General features: G+C 41.4%; 1 protein-coding gene across 1 annotated transcript in view; it reads left to right on the top strand.

Annotated features, from left to right (window-relative positions):
- Nucleotides 1-15808, top strand: part of CACNA1A (calcium voltage-gated channel subunit alpha1 A) — a 143794-nt gene that overhangs the window by 115983 nt on the left and 12003 nt on the right. Inside the window, exons 40-44 of the mRNA XM_044685076.1 lie at nucleotides 10233-10340; nucleotides 11105-11205; nucleotides 12221-12327; nucleotides 13213-13351; nucleotides 15663-15776. Coding sequence (XP_044541011.1) covers nucleotides 10233-10340; nucleotides 11105-11205; nucleotides 12221-12327; nucleotides 13213-13351; nucleotides 15663-15776 — 569 coding nt within the window. The remainder of the gene's footprint in view (nucleotides 1-10232; nucleotides 10341-11104; nucleotides 11206-12220; nucleotides 12328-13212; nucleotides 13352-15662; nucleotides 15777-15808) is intronic.

Here is a 15808-nt window from a genome sequence, read left to right as displayed (position 1 = left end):
TATTAGCTCATTTCTAGCTTTGTGCCAGCTGCAAATTTGATGAGAATACCATCTATATGTGCCCTTGGCAAATCAGTCCCAGAGGGATGAGTGTTGTTCAAGAATCCTGAAGCTTCAAAGAAAAATCCCAATGAGGAGTAAAGTGTGTGTGGGTGTGGGTATGGGTGTGGGTGTGTTTTTAAGAGACCAATGCAGATGCACAGGGGACTCACCAACCAACTTAGTTTATTTTGTTTTGTTTTGTTTTTTTAGTACAGAAGATGGAAGCAAAGCCAGGTAACAGAGAATGAATATGAGAATGTAGCATGGTCCTGTAAAACTGTCTGGAATGCTAAAGCTCAGAATGAGCTGAGGCTGGAAAGGGAAGCTAAGACCAATAAAGAGGTGCTTTGGGGCAGCTAGGTAGCAAAGTGGATAGAGCGCCAGGCCTGAAGTCAGAAGGACCTGAATTCAAATCTGGCCTCAGACACTTCCTAGCTGTGTGATCCTGGGCAAGTCACTTAACCCCACAATTGCCTAGCCCTTGCCATTCTTCTGTCTTAGAACTGGTACTAAGACAGAAGGTAAGGGCTTAAAATTAATTAATTAACTGGTTGATTAATTAATTAATTAAAGGTGCTTTTTAGCTATGATTGGGAGAAAAAAAATAACAAAGAAGGGATAGGGCCCTTGCTGGGGGAGATGATAATTGACAATAGGGAGAAGCAGAGCTGCTCATTCACATTTCATTTATTTTCTTTGCAAAGAAGAATGACCTTGACACTGGAAATGACAAAACAAACATGACTAAATAGGGAGTCAGTACTCAAGATAAGAGTTAGTAAGAGAACCTAGTTGCTCCCTTATGAATTCAAGGCACTTGACCCAGGTGAACTACATGCTGGGATCCCAAAAGAACTGGCAGATGTAATAGTGTTATCCAAGAAATTATGGAAAATGGAAGAAGCGCCTTAATATTGGAGAAGAATGGATATTGTCCTGATTTTCAAAAAAAGGAAGAAAAGAGCCTCTCAACTATAGGCCAGTGAACTTGACTTTGATTCCTGGGAACAATATAAACGGAATCATTAAAGAGATGATTAGCAAGCCTAGATAGGGAAGTAGTGATAGGGAAGAGAATGGTAGCTCTTCCCTAAATGGGAAAGAGCCACCATTGCTTCCTCCAGAACAGGTCATGCCAGACTAACTTCATTTCCATTTTTTGACAGGATTATAAAACTAGTAGATAAAGGGAATTCTGTGGACATGATTTACCTTTTTTGCTAGAGTATCTCTGTCTCCTTATGGAGAAGATGAAAAGATATGAACCATAATGCTGATATAAATCAGATGGATTCTAAATAGGACAGGCTGCCAGACTCAAAGAGTAGTTGTTAATGGCTTTCTGTCAACATGAAAGTCTTTGGTGGAGTGCCCCAGGGATCTATGCTTGGCTATGTGCTATTTAACACTCTTATTAATAATTTGGATAAAAGCATAAATATTTTACTCATCATATTTTCAGGTGACATGAAACTGGGAGGAATAGCCAACACACTAGATTACAGAGCCAAGTTCTAAAAGGATCTTGAAAGACAGAATATTGGGCAGAATTTAATAAGATGAAGTTCAATAGAGATAAATGAAAATTTTTAAGTTGGATGCACGCACCAAAATATGAGGGGAAGTGTGGCTAAAAAGCAGTTGTTCTGAAAAATATCTGAAAATTTTAGTGGACTACAAACTCAATGTGAGTCAGCAGGATTATGTAGCAGACCCAAAAATGGCTAATTCAGTCTTGGTCTGCATCAAGAGGGGCATACATTCCAGGAATAGGGAGGTGATAATTCCCTTGTACTCGGCCCTCCCCTGGCCTCATCTGTAGTACTGTGTTGAATTCAGAGCACAATAGTTTAAGAAGGACATTGATAAGCTGGGGAGCATCCAACAATTATGGTGAAGGGCCTTAAGCTCATATCATATGAGAGTCATTTGAAGGAACTGGCAGTTTTTAGTCTGGAGAAGAAGTAACTCAGGGGGCAATATGATAGCTATCTTTAAATATTAAATATTTGAAAAGGTTTGTCTTATGGGGATAGGATTAGACTTTCTCTGGCCCCAGCAAGAGCAAAGGAAGAATGTTGCATAGTTAGGCTAGATGTCAGGAGAATTTCCAAACTATTCAAGATTTCCAAAGTGAAATGGAAGTGCCTTGAGAGGTGGTTAATTATTCCTCCTTACAGGTCTTGAAAATGTAGCTGGATGACTAGAAAGATATACTATGATGTCAGCCAGAAGTACAGTGGATAGAGTGCTAGACTTGGTTTCAGGAAGACCGAGTTCAAATCCAGCCTCAAATACTTACTAGCTTGTTGATCTTGGACAAGTCAACTTAACCTCTCTGCCCCAGTTTCTTCAACTGTAAAATGGGGATAATAATAGCACTTACCTTGCAAGATTGTTGTGAGGTTCGAATGAAATATTTGTTTAAAATGTGTAGCACAGTGCCTGGTACATACTAGCCTCTATATAAATGCTCATTTCCTTTCCCTAATCTGGAATCCTTGTATATATGGTTAGACTTAAATAGCTACTGAAGAAGGGATTCCAGCTTTCAAACTTTTTCTGAATCTTTGATTTGTCCAAGTCATTTATAACAGTGTTCAATAGTATAAAGCCAAGGCTAGATATCAGGAGCCTGCCATTAGAAACTTTCCACTGGGTTGACAACACACTATTAATTACTTTTGGGGTACATTTATTGGACTAATCCACCTAATTGTCCTATTATATTCAAGCCTTGGTCTCTCCGTCTTATCCAAAAGAATAATATGAGAAACTCTGTCAAATTATAACTTGTATCTAGAATATTTCCTTGACCTACTAGTGTATTAACCCTGTCCAAAAAGAAGAGAAACAGGTTAGTCTGGCACAATTAGCTCTATCCATCTCATCCTTTAAAAATCCTCATTTGACCCTGTTATCCCCTCAAGCTATCAACCTATATCTCTCCTCCTTTTTAATGGCAAACTTTTTTTTTTAATCTATACTACTTTCACTTTCTCACTACCAGTGGGAAAGATTTATTCAGTCATGATGACCATGGAGTAAAATCAACAGAACAAGACAAAAAAGTTACTATCTCTGAGGAAGAGCAGGCAAGCCAGCCTGGCTTGGCTTCAAAGTGGGATCCTGACAGGGGCTCGTCAGCTAGAGGTCAGAGTGAGCCTGACATATCTCATCTCCTTTTTATCTAGGAAGAGAAGAAGGAAGCTCCATTGGTGACCCAGACTTTGTCAATCTCCCAGCCTTGCTATTTATTAGGTTGTTTAAAAAGATTTCTCAGGCTCCTGTGATTACTCACTTATTAGTCTTTTGCAATCTGGCTTCTGATCTCACACAACTCAAATTGATTTCTCTAAAGTTACCAACTGTGGTAACATTTTCTCAGTCTTCATCCTCCTTGACTTCCTTTCACCTGTCAGTACAAGGTCACCTCCTCCTCTTAAATATCATCTCCTCCCTTAGCTTTCATGACAGTGCCCTCTCTAAGTTTTACCTGTATGACTATTTCTCAGGCTCCTTTGCTGGGTCATTATCCATCTTGTGTCCCTTCCTTTTGGGTACTACCCAGGGCTCTCTGCTGTGCCTTTTAACTCTTTTCTCCCTATATATAATCCCTTGCACATATCATCCATGAGTTCAAGTGTTATCTCTGTGCAGATGACTCCCTTCTCTATAAATCTGGCCCCATTCTCTTTTCTCATTTCTAGTCATACATTGTTACCTCCCTATGGCATATCACCTCCATCATCAGATCAAAGGAATCCCAGAGCTGAAAGGGACTTTAGGAACCATATAGTACAACCCTCCTCTTTTTACAAATGAGGAATCTAAGACCCAAGGGACTTCCCCCCAGGGTCACACAGGTAGTGTCAGAAACAGAATTTTAATCCAAAACCTCTGACTTTTGAGCCAGTATTCTTTCCACTGTACCTCACAAATCCTGCTAGCTTCCCAAATCCATCATGTCCAAAATGGAACTGTCAAAATACTCCTGAAACTAATATGTCTGCTTTCCATGAGCTACCTTATTATGCAGATGCACTAGACACAGAATAAGCCTGTTTGCAGTAAAGAACCAGTCAGGAGCCATCAGTGAGCCAGAAGTCTTGTTCATTACCCAGACGTCTTTGTTAAAGTCTTACTTCCTCCCAGACATCTCCAGGGTGACTTTGCTGTCCTTGCTGAGAGGTCCATCACAGACTACTTAAAGCAGACTACTTAAAGCCCACGCCACCTTAAAATCACCCTTGTGGTCAACTGTTGCTACCAAACATCCTGCTTCTGCATTCCACCAGTCCCTGGAAGAGACTGTCCATTCTCCACCCACCCATTCTCCACTCCTTTCCAAAGCACAACTTGTGGTTTGCAGGAAAAAATTGTCTCAACTCCCCTCTGACTGTGGAGGAGTCTCCATTCTAAATGTCATTCTACATGCATGTCTATACTTTCTCTTTTAACAAATGATCTTTTTAACTCAATCAGGATTTCTCTATATTTGAAGAATGTTTTTTTCACAGTTGATAGAACTTATAGGCAGCTTGGTACCCCTGCACTGGCTACACACTCCTCCCTTCTCTGTCTCGGTCCCTTAAGGAACCAACAGACCTTTATGTTACCCTCCACTCCTGACTGCCTTGCCATCATATCCTATTTACTTTTGCCATACTTTGCCAGGCTCCAAACCTGAATTGTTCCTGTCTTTATTACTGCCTTTCCTCCTATTCATAAACTGCTGGATGAAATCACTACACAGTACTGACTAGAGCCTCAGCAAATGTATATTATCTAATCTCAACTAGTCCCTCATTTTCACAAAACAAGACATTCTAGTCTTCTCCAATTGATTCATTATCCCACTATCCAAAGCAGCTGGTCCAAATCTTCACCTTTCTCCTCAACTCTCTCACAACATCTCTTTACACCAACCTTTCATTCAAAGACTTGCCTCATATTTCACCCCAAAAAAATCAAGACCAATCACTGAGATCTCTCTCTTGCCCACTCCTTCTCATCTCACATCACTCAAATATCTTCCTCCACAATCTCTTCTTTCACTACATTCTCAGATGAAGAGATGGCCCTTATCCTTGACAAAGCTGACCTATCAACATGTTTCATTCCACTGTCATCTCCATTCTTTTTTCATCTTGTAGGATTTAAATTAATTTCCAACACTCCCAAGAATTATATTTTTATGAAGTTATTCATAAACACTTGAAGGAATAAAAAGGAAATAGAAGTAAAAAAGCAATTATTTAATAAAATTAAGACCACATGACTAAGTTCTCCTTGCCTGTTTAAAAAGCCCACTCCACCAAAGCAGTGACAGGAAGAGAAGAGAAGGAGAAGTGGGGCTACACCAAATTTATATCCTCCCTACATCAGCACGTAAGGTGAAGAGAGTGGAGTGCTGGGAATTGTAGTTTTTAGAGTAACAGATCCTAATTACACAATCTTCAGTCTCTCCCTATCTACTTATTATCTCCTTGTTGCCTACAAACATGTCCATGTCTCTCCTATCCTTAAAAAAAAAAATTTTTTTTAACACTCATTTGAACGGATCATCCCTACTATGGTTCTTTACTTCTCATCCTATTCAGGGCTACACTATTTGAGAAAGCTGTCTATACTAGGCGCCTCCACTTCCTTTCCTCTCGCTCTCTTCTAAACAAACTGAAATCTAGTATCTGAATTCATCATTCAACTGAAGCATCCCTCTCCAAAGTTACTTACAGAGGGGCAGGGCCAAGATAGTGGCTTAGTAGCAGTGAAAGATGGAACTGCAGGGAAAATCATCTCAAATCAAAGTTACTGATGATTTCTTGATTATCAAATATAATGGCCTTTTCTCAGCTTTCACAGATACTCTCAGTCATCTTCTGTATTCTATCTCCTTCTTTGGTTTTCATGACACTGCCCTCTCTTGGTTTTTCCCCTAGTTGTCTGTAGTCTTCAGTTTCTTTTGCTGGAACTTTATCCAGGTTATGCCTGCTAGCCATGAGTATACCCCAAGATATTATGCAAGGCCCCTTTCTCTTTTCATTCTATACTATTCCACTCAACAATGTCATCAATCCCCATAATTTCAGTTATCTTTTTTATTTTATTTTTCCCAATTACACACAAATACTATTTTAACATTCATTTATTAAAACTTTGAGTTCCAAATTCTTTCTCTCCTTCCCTCCCCTCTCCCCCACAGCAAGCAATTTTATATAGCTTATACATGTGCAGTCATGCAAAACATATTTCTAGGTTAATCATATTGTGTAAGAAAATACAGACCAAGAAAAACATGATAAAAAATAAATAGAAAAATAGTATGCTTCAATCTTCATTAAGATTCCGTCAGTTCTTTCTCTGGAAGTAGATAACATTTTTCATTATGAATCTTTTGGAATTGTTTTGGATCTCTGTATTGCTAAGAATAGCTAAGCCATTCATAGTTAATCATAAAACAATAATGCTGTCACTGTGTACAATGCTTTCCTAGTTCTGCTTACTTCATTTTACATCAGTTCATATTAGTTTTTCCAAGTTTTTCTGAGATTATCCTGCTAGTCATTTGTTATAGTACAATAGTATTCCATTATAATCATATACCATAACTTGTTAGGCCTGTCCCCAGTTAATGAGCATCACCTCGATTTCCTATTCTTTCCTACCACAAAAAGAGCTGCTATACATATCTTTATACAAATTGATTCTTTTCCTTTTTTTAATCTCTTTTGGATACAGACTTAGTAGGATTATTGCTGAATCAAGAGGTCTGCACAGATGTATATCTCTTTGGGCATAGTTCCAAATTGACCTCCAGAATGGATGGTTCAGTTCACAAGTCCATCAACAGTGCATTAGCGTTCCAATTTCCCCACATCCCCTCCATTGTTTATCATTATCCTTTCCTGCTATAAAAACCAATCTAATAAATGTGAGGTGGTACCTCAGAGTTGTTTTCATTTAAATTTTTCTTCTCGATCATGAATTAGAGCTTTTTTTTCATATATCTATAGTAGATAGCTTTGATGTCTTCATCCAAAAACTGCCTGTTTATATCCTTTGACCACTTATCATTTGAGGAGTGATTTTGTATTCTTATAAATTTGACTCAGTTCTCTAGATATTTGAGACATGAAGCCTTTAGCAGAGAAATTTGCTATAAGAAATTTTCCCAGATTTCTGCTTTCATTCTAGTCTTGGCTACAGTAGTTTTGTTTGTGCAAAACCTTCTAAATTTAATATAATCAAAATTATCCATTTTACATCTTATAATGCTGTTTCTTATTTGGTCATAAATTCTTCCCTTGTCCATAGATGTGACATGTAAATTATTCCACATTTCCCTAATTTGCTTATGATATCATGCTTTATGTCTAAGTCATGTACCCATTTTGACCTTATCTTGGTACATGATATGAGATGTTTTCTACCTAGTTTCTGTCAAATCGTTTTCCAGTTTTCCCAGCAGTAGTTGTCAAATAATGAGTTCTTGTCCCAAAAGCTTGGTTCTTGGGGTTTATCAAACACTAGATTACTGTGGCCATTTACTGCTGTGTATAATGTACCTAATCTATTTCAACTGTCCACCATTCTATTTCCTAGCCAGAACAGATTGTTTTGATGATTACTGCTTTATAATACTGTTTTAGTATGTTTTAGTATGGCTAGGCCACTTTCCTTTACATTTTTTAAATTAATTCTCTTTGTATTCTTGACTGTCCATTCTTCCAGATGAATTTTATTATTGTTTTTTCCAGCTCTATAAAATAATTTTTGGTAGTTTGGCATGGTACTAAATAAGTAAATTAATTAGGCAGGATTGGCCTGCTCATAAGCAATTAATATTTTTTCCAATTGTGTAGGCCAGATCTATATTTCTGGCCCTAGCTTCTCTTTTGAGTTAGTTATGAATCTTCAACTGGATGTCCTGTAGGCATCTCCAACTCAATATGCCTAAAACAGAATTTATGAACTTTTCCCCAAATATTCTCTGCTTTTGAACTCTTCTGTCACTTTCAAGGGTATCATCATCCTCTCAGACACCGATCTCAAAACCTAGGTGTCCTCCTTAGTTCTCCTACATATCCGATCCACTGCCAAATCATGTTATTTCTACCTTCACTGTATCTCTTGTAAATGTCCTCTTCTTTCCACTCATATGGCCACCAACTCTAACTGAAGTTTTCATCACCTCTTTTGGCCTAATGGAATAGCCTTCTAACTGGTGTCCTTGCCTTAAGTCTCTCTTCACTATATCTGACTCGGGTACCAAGGTGATTTTTCTAAACTATAGATCTGTCTGTGTCATCCCACCCCCTTCTCAATAAGCTCTATTTCCTCCAAGATCAAGCATAAAGTCCTCCATTTGTTATTTAAAGCTCTATATGAACTGGACTTTCCTGCTTTTTCTATGCTTCTTCTACCTTACTCTCCTCTACATATTATGACCCCAAAACACTAACTCTTGGGATTAGTGGGTGGTTTGCTGGGGAGGTGAGGGAGACGCCTTTCTTTCTAGGCCCCCACTTAGCACTGCGCCTATCACATAAGTAAGTATTAATAAATGCTTGCTAATTGAGTATTTTTTTAAGTTTTATTTAATGCCACTGCCTTTTACAAATTCCATCTTTCAGCCAAACCAAAATACTAGCCATTCCCCAACCTCAGTACTCCATCTCCTGTCTCAACACATTTGCACAAACCACTGCCTATACCTAGAACATATTCCAATATCATCTCTGCCTGTTAGAATCTTTGCCTTCCTTCAAGTCTCAGCTCAGAACTACAAACTAAGCCACTGAACCCCAGGGGTTTCTGTGTGCAGTCATGGCTTTTTCACTACCTGGGAGATTTCAGAAGGGCATTTTGTCTTTTGAGTTTCATTTGATTGCCCATGGAGTAGACTCTTCAGCCAGTTCTACTGCATGCGCAGCTTGGTTGACTGGGACATGCTGACTCCAGTGTTGGCTGCACCACAAATCTAAGGCTCTATGCTTATCCAATGTTGGGGATACAAAGATCCCATATGCAAGAGGTTTATGTACTAATAAAAGGCAACAGAACATGTACTCAAGTAAGATACAAAAGGATGTACTGGAACAGAGGAGAATTGTGAGAATGTTGATGAGAAATCACTTTCACCTAGGGGTGCTAAGAAAGGCAGAAATAAAGAGTTGGTGATGAGGTAAGGCTCAAAGATAAGGTGGGATCTCAACAGAGATTGGAAGGTATGCTCAGAAAAGGCATGGATCTAAAAAAGGGATGGCAAGAACAGGCAACACAGACTAGGCCACTCTGGCTAGAATGAAAAAGGGGGGGGGGTAGGATAAAAACTGGACAGGTAGGTGGAAATCAGATTTTGGAAGGGTAGGGAAAAGAATTTAAACTTTAATAAAAAACGGAGCAACAGTAGATTTTGGAATAGGACCAATGTGACCATAGCAATGTATTAGGAAGATTACTTCAGGCATTGGGATACAGAATAGGTTGCATTAGGAACAGACTAGAGGAAAAGGAGGCCAGTTAGGAGGATATATATTGCAACAATATAGGTGAGATAAGGGCCTGACTTTTAGCATTTATTTAGCACCATTTGTGTGCCAAGCACTGTGCTTAGAATGGAGAGGAGGGAACAAGTTTGATTCATTGCAAAGATATACACTCCAGGACTTGATAACTGATTGGATGTGGGATATGATGGAAAGTACAAAGTCAAAAATGACTGACAGCGTCATCACGGAAGAAAGAACAATGGTGCTTTCAACAAAAACAGAAATTGAGGGAAGAGGCTATTTTAGGGGAAGTCAGAAGTCAGTTTTAGACAAGATGAACTGAATTATTGGTTGTTCATCCCAGATGGAGTTATCCAGCAGGCAAGCAGGATTTCAGTCCCCAACGCTGATGCCTCTAAGTCTCCTCTTTGGGGTCAGATATCCGAGTTTAAGTTCCAGGCTCATGGACAGCCCTTGGAAATGTCCCCCTAATCTCGGATCCCCATTACTTCCAGAGCTCCTTGGGCAGAAGTTCTACCTGAAGCACAAGCCTGGCTCAAACCAGCCCACTGGGACTAGAGGGGCTTCTACCAGAAAGCCAGTTTATGACCAGAGATGGTCAAATGGGTGGGTCTAGAGAGCAAGATACTGCCAGCCCAGCCCCACACTCACTATGTTCTCTGGCTGATCTTACAGGGGGAGCAGACAAACAACAGATGGATGCTGAGTTACGGAAGGAGATGATGGCCATTTGGCCCAATCTTTCACAAAAGACACTTGACCTTCTCGTCACCCCCCACAAATGTAAGAATGATCCCCAATGCTCCTATAGGCCCCAGGAGAAGAGCAGCCTTCTACAGTGAGGCCTTGGGCCAGCTCCTTATTTTGGGGTAGGAGTTTTGGAGAAGGCTCCTAGGCTAATGTTGTAAAACCTGCAGAACAGGAAGGATGGGTTGGGGGAACCATAGTAGAGGGAAGAATGGACAGGGAGACAGTAGGTGGTTTCCCCTAAGTTTGAAGAGAGCAGGAACATGATGGGAGCCAGGGACAGATTGTAGCCACAAGCCTGTCCCTTGACAGGCAGCACAAACTAATGGTTAAAGCACTGACCTAGAAGTCAGGCCCTGATCCCAAACTAAGTAATCTCTAAAGTACCTTCTAGCCCTAATACCCTGGGAAGCAGCAAAGTATAGTGGGAGCCATCAAGGATAGTGGGAAGATCACTGGATTTGAAGTAAAAGAACCTGGATTTAAATCTTAGCTTATGTATTGCCTAGGTATAGACTATATTTAACAAATACTTTTGATTACATGTGGTACACTAAGGGTAAATTTTAAAATAATAATAATAATAAATAAACAAATCCCAGCTTAGTTACTTCCCTCTCTCCTCTACCTCTAATTCTTAACATTCTAGTTGGGCCCCGAGTTACCTTCTGAAATGGGCTTGGGTTCCAGAAAGGCAAGTGATATTGGCTGGAACTGGGTTGGAGAGCTGAGAGAGATCTTCCCTGGTGGATAGCATAGGTTTCTCTCACAGGGATCCTGCCTGTCCCATTTGCCCACAGCCACAGACCTGACGGTGGGAAAGATATATGCAGCCATGATGATCATGGAATATTACCGACAGAGCAAGGCAAAGAAGTTACAGGCCCTGAGAGAGGAGCAGGCAAGTACTGGCCCAAGACCTTCGCAGCCTAGCCCAGCATGGCCACAGAAAGGGGGAGCCTCAGTGGGGTATATTAGCTGGAGACCAGAGAGGACCTCAGGTTTCTCTCTCTCTCTCTCTCTCTCTCTCTCTCTCTCTCTCTCTCTCTCTCCCCCCCCCCCAACCAGGAGGGGAAGAAGTGGGAGGCTCCATTGGTGACCCAGACTTCCACTGTTCCCTTACCTTGCTTTGAAGTTGTTTAGAGGAGATTCCATGGTGTTCCTCTTCTCCTCTCCCTAATGGGAGCTTCTAGGGGTTTCTTAAATATCTCACCTTGGTCTCCCTTATGATCATTCCTCCTAATTTCTTTCTGCTGTGAAGTTAGTGAAGTTGGAAAACGGAAAGTACCTCTCTCCTTATAAGAATAAACTCTCTGTGTCCTGGGAGACTGGCATAAGTATCCATCTCCAGTCTCAGATTTCTTTAATTTTTTCCAGCCTTCACCTTTGAGGGAAGATTCCTCCTATAGTTTCTGTAACCCCCACCCAAGCCAGGAAAACCTCCCTGAAAGTATACAATTCTCTGTTTTGCTGGGCCTCAGGTTTCTTTTTCCTTTTTTTTTTTTAAGCCCTTACATTCTGCCTTAGAATAGATACTAAGGATCATTTCCAAGGCAGATAAGTAAGGGCTAGGCAATGGAGGTCAAGTGACTTAGCCAGGGTCACCCAGACAAGAAATATCTGAGGACAGATTTGAACTCAGGACCTCTTGTCTCCAGGCCTTGTTCTCTATCCACTGGGCTACCTACCCATGCCCCTCAGATTTCTTCTTAATACAGGGAAGTAATTTTGCCACTTCCCACTCCTGCTTTTCTGTTTCCTTCTCTCCTCTTTTTCTTCTCCTTCCTCTCTTTCCCCCTTTCAATCTCTTCCACCTCCTTCTCTCTTTTTAACCCATGTGCCTCCAAACCCCACATCTTGGGTATTTCATAGTCCCAAAGCCACCAAACCCTCTGAATCATCATCTTTTCCTACAGAACCGGACACCACTGATGTTCCAGCGCATGGAGCCACCATCTCCAACTCAGGACGGTGTTCCTGGTCAGAATGCCCTCCCCTCTTCTCAGCTAGACCAAGGAGAACTGTGAGTATGACCCAAGACAAGTCCAATGGGCATCCCCTCTCCCACACCCTAGACATTTTGCCTTTTGAAAGAATGGTTAAAAAAAGCTTATTGTATGTCAAGCACTGTGCTAAGAACTAATACAAAGAGAAAAGCAAAACAGTCCCTCTGCTTAATGAGCTTTCATTCTAATTAGCAGAGAGATAGGAAAGGATCCAGCTGAAGAGTATATGAAAAAAAAAGCAACAAAAAACCCTAGTCCTAAGAATGCCACAGTCCATCTGATAACAGTGCCAGAGAGGTAGTCACTACTGCCTAGGGCAGATGGCAAAGTCTAGTCATACAAAGAGTGTAGAGGCAGAGCATTTGGTAAGGCCCAGCTGCCCTCCATCTTTCCAAAAGAATGTAATCAATGACTCCCCACATAATCCAAACAATTTGAGTGTTCATGTTTACCTAGCAAGAGCTGCGCATTTAAAAGACCTAGACCACAATGGGAGTGAGCCCAAGGGAAAGGAGGGGGAAAACTTGGTCCCCTCTTCAAGGGATAGAGCTGACATTAAGGAAAGGGGTTGTTTTGGGGAAAAGGATTCCCTAATGTTCTGGTCCCCTAGCACTTAGATGAGATTATCTTGTTGAGAGACCATTAGAATGCCTTGCTCCCAGGGAAAGGCAATACAGAAGGGTAGGCCAAGAGAACACCCTGCCACTTTAATTTCAATTTAACAAATATTTGCTGAATACCTCCGCAGAGATGAAAACCTTGCTCTCCAGGAGCTCATCATCTTGGAGAGGGAATAAGACACAGACTTCAAATTTCTTAAACAAAACACAGAATGTTGAGGAGCAATGTAGGCATAGTGTCTGTTGAGATTTACTGTTTATTTCTCTATCCCACTCCTGCAGTCTGGCCCATGAAGGTGGCATGAAGGAGAGTCCATCTTGGGTGACCCAACGTGCCCAAGAGATGTTCCAGAAGACAGGAACGTGGAGCCCTGAACGAGGGCCTCCTGATGATTTGCCCAATAGCCGACCCAGCTCTCAGGTACCTATGTCCTCACGCCTAAATGGGCCCCCAAAGGGTCATCTTGTTTGCTAATTCCTACTTTGCTTGGGGAGGGAGGGCTACTGAGCCAAGGAGGAAGCAACATGGGAGGAATGGGATGGGTAGGGGTCAGTGGTAAAGGAAGAAAAGAAGATGAAACTGACTCCCTCCCTAATAGTCCAGGCCTAAAGAATAACACAGTCTCAAGGGCCACTCTCCTTCCACTTCTAGCCTCTTTTGGCCTTGATGAAGACAAAACTCTTTCAGAGAGGGGCCTTACTAGGAGAACAATAAAGGGGAAAGTAGAAACAGAAATATCTACAGAAGATAGAGCTCTTATGCTGTCATAAGTATACATAGCTACATGCAGACACAACTTGGCTTGGCTAGCATATAACTTTTAGAGCAACTGCTTTTGACCCTCCATTCCATAGTATCTGCAAAAAAAAAAATTACAAATCCTCCCATTTCCATAGTGCTTTCTTCAAAATAACCTCCCCCAAAATAATATCCCCTTTTTATAGATGAGGCAACTGTGGCTCACAGAGATAACATGATATAACTAGGATACCAGAGCTGCTACAAACCATCATTTGAATCCTTATTTCTCTTGACTCTTTCTGGAGTCCAGAGCTGTGTCTACATTAGCATATTGGAGAGATCCTGCATTGGGTGGAGTTCAGAGAGCCCTGGATCTAACCACAGCTGCAAGACCTAAGTTCAAAATCCTGCCCTACTGGTCCCTAGCAGAGTAACCTGGAGCAATTCATAACCTCTCTGGTCTTCAGCATCCCTTACTAAATCCTGTGAGCTTAAGTCAGTCAACCAGACCTCCAGAGCTCTCTTGCAGAGAATTTCCTTTTGCCACTCTTAAAAGGTCTTTGTCACTCAAGACACCTGGGAGTCCATCCTTCACCTCTGACCCATATTTTCCTGTCCTAGTCTGTTTGTCTAAAACATATTAATGAGCCACTTGTTTAAGACCGGCTCCACATCCTTTGCTCCATCATCTCCTGTTACAAATATATGGGTCTAGTTGCTGTGAGGAACCTTTATAGCCTTCAACCTCAGTACCTCATCCCATGACTTATAGTCCCTACAGACAGGATGCCTTCTTTCTCTTCTTGTTTCAAAGCTGCTGCCTTTTGCTGAGATCCTGTCTCCTGGTCTGGGTGCCATCTGTGGATCTCAGAAAGCATCCTAGTATAGAAGAAAGGGCACTGTGTTTAGAGAGAAGCTGGGCTTGGGCCCTGATTATGCTAGTTACTGCCTCTGTTTCCTCATCTGTAAAATAAAGGGATTGGACCAGAAGATCCCAAAGGTCTTTCCAGCTCTAAATATTGTGATAATTTGCCATACAGAGGTATAATACATACCTTAAATCCAAAGAACAACACTGCTCTTTTAAGGGAAGGTCATCAGCCCACCCCATTTCCCCAAGTTCCTTTCGATGACATACCTCAGGTGCCAGACAAATCCCAGGGAAAAGATTTCCCATAAACCTTAAATTGTAATTTTACAAAATCATAAATACTTTATAGTTAAGGATGACCCATATTTCTACTCACAGTAAGATAAGGGTCTCACTTCTTCAAAGAGAGAACAGAAGTCAGCTGGCTTCTAGAAGTCTCTGCTAACTTTTTTCTGCCAGGGATAAGTAGACTGTCATTAGGCCTTATTTCCCAGGCTAAGGGACAAAGAAGCCAAAGGGATACATGGCGGGGGGGGGGGGGGGGGGAGGCAGAAGGTGGCAAAAAGAAAAACCAAAAACAAGCTAAACTGTCACACTCCTTTCTATTTAATTTTTCACAGTCATTTCTATTGAGTTAGCTCAGATCCCCTTTTCTTCTGGTAAGAAAGGCAAATGAGATGAGCCACCAGGCCATGAAAATAGAATAAAATAGTTGGTCCATCTGCTGGATGCTAAATCTAACCTAACCTCCCCTCCCCAATCGAGGGCTGGTTCAGAGATGTTGAGGTTGAAGTAATTTAGAATTCTCTTTTCTCAACCCCAGCCCAAAAGTAGTCAGGAAAAAAGAGATCTGAAACCAGAGGCATAGAACAAGCTAGGGGTAACTAACCAGCTAGAAAAGCCTGGGATAAAGCCCATGGGAGCTAAACATTCTGACATTGCGTGTGAATCACTTATAAATTATTCAGCACAAAAGCATCTGTCTGTCAGTCTGATTGGCCAGTAGGGTGTAAGAAGCCAAAGTTAGTGTCCAGGACTCCTGATTCTGCTTTGGGATCCCCTTGGTTCCACACGCTTCAAGCCTCAGGCTTACCCACCCCCTTGCTGTGTCCCCTGCAGTCTGTGGAGATGAGAGAGATGGGGAAGGACGGCTACTCAGACAGCGACCACTACCTCCCTATGGAAGGGCAGGGCAGAGCCACCTCCATGCCCCGGCTCCCAGCTGAAAACCAGGTGAGGGGCTTTCATCGGAACCTTCCAAGGGG

This window comes from Gracilinanus agilis, chromosome 1, assembly GCF_016433145.1.
Source record: "Gracilinanus agilis isolate LMUSP501 chromosome 1, AgileGrace, whole genome shotgun sequence".
In the NCBI taxonomy this organism is placed as follows: Eukaryota; Metazoa; Chordata; class Mammalia; order Didelphimorphia; family Didelphidae; genus Gracilinanus; species Gracilinanus agilis.
This window is presented reverse-complemented; position numbering and strand designations above follow the sequence as displayed.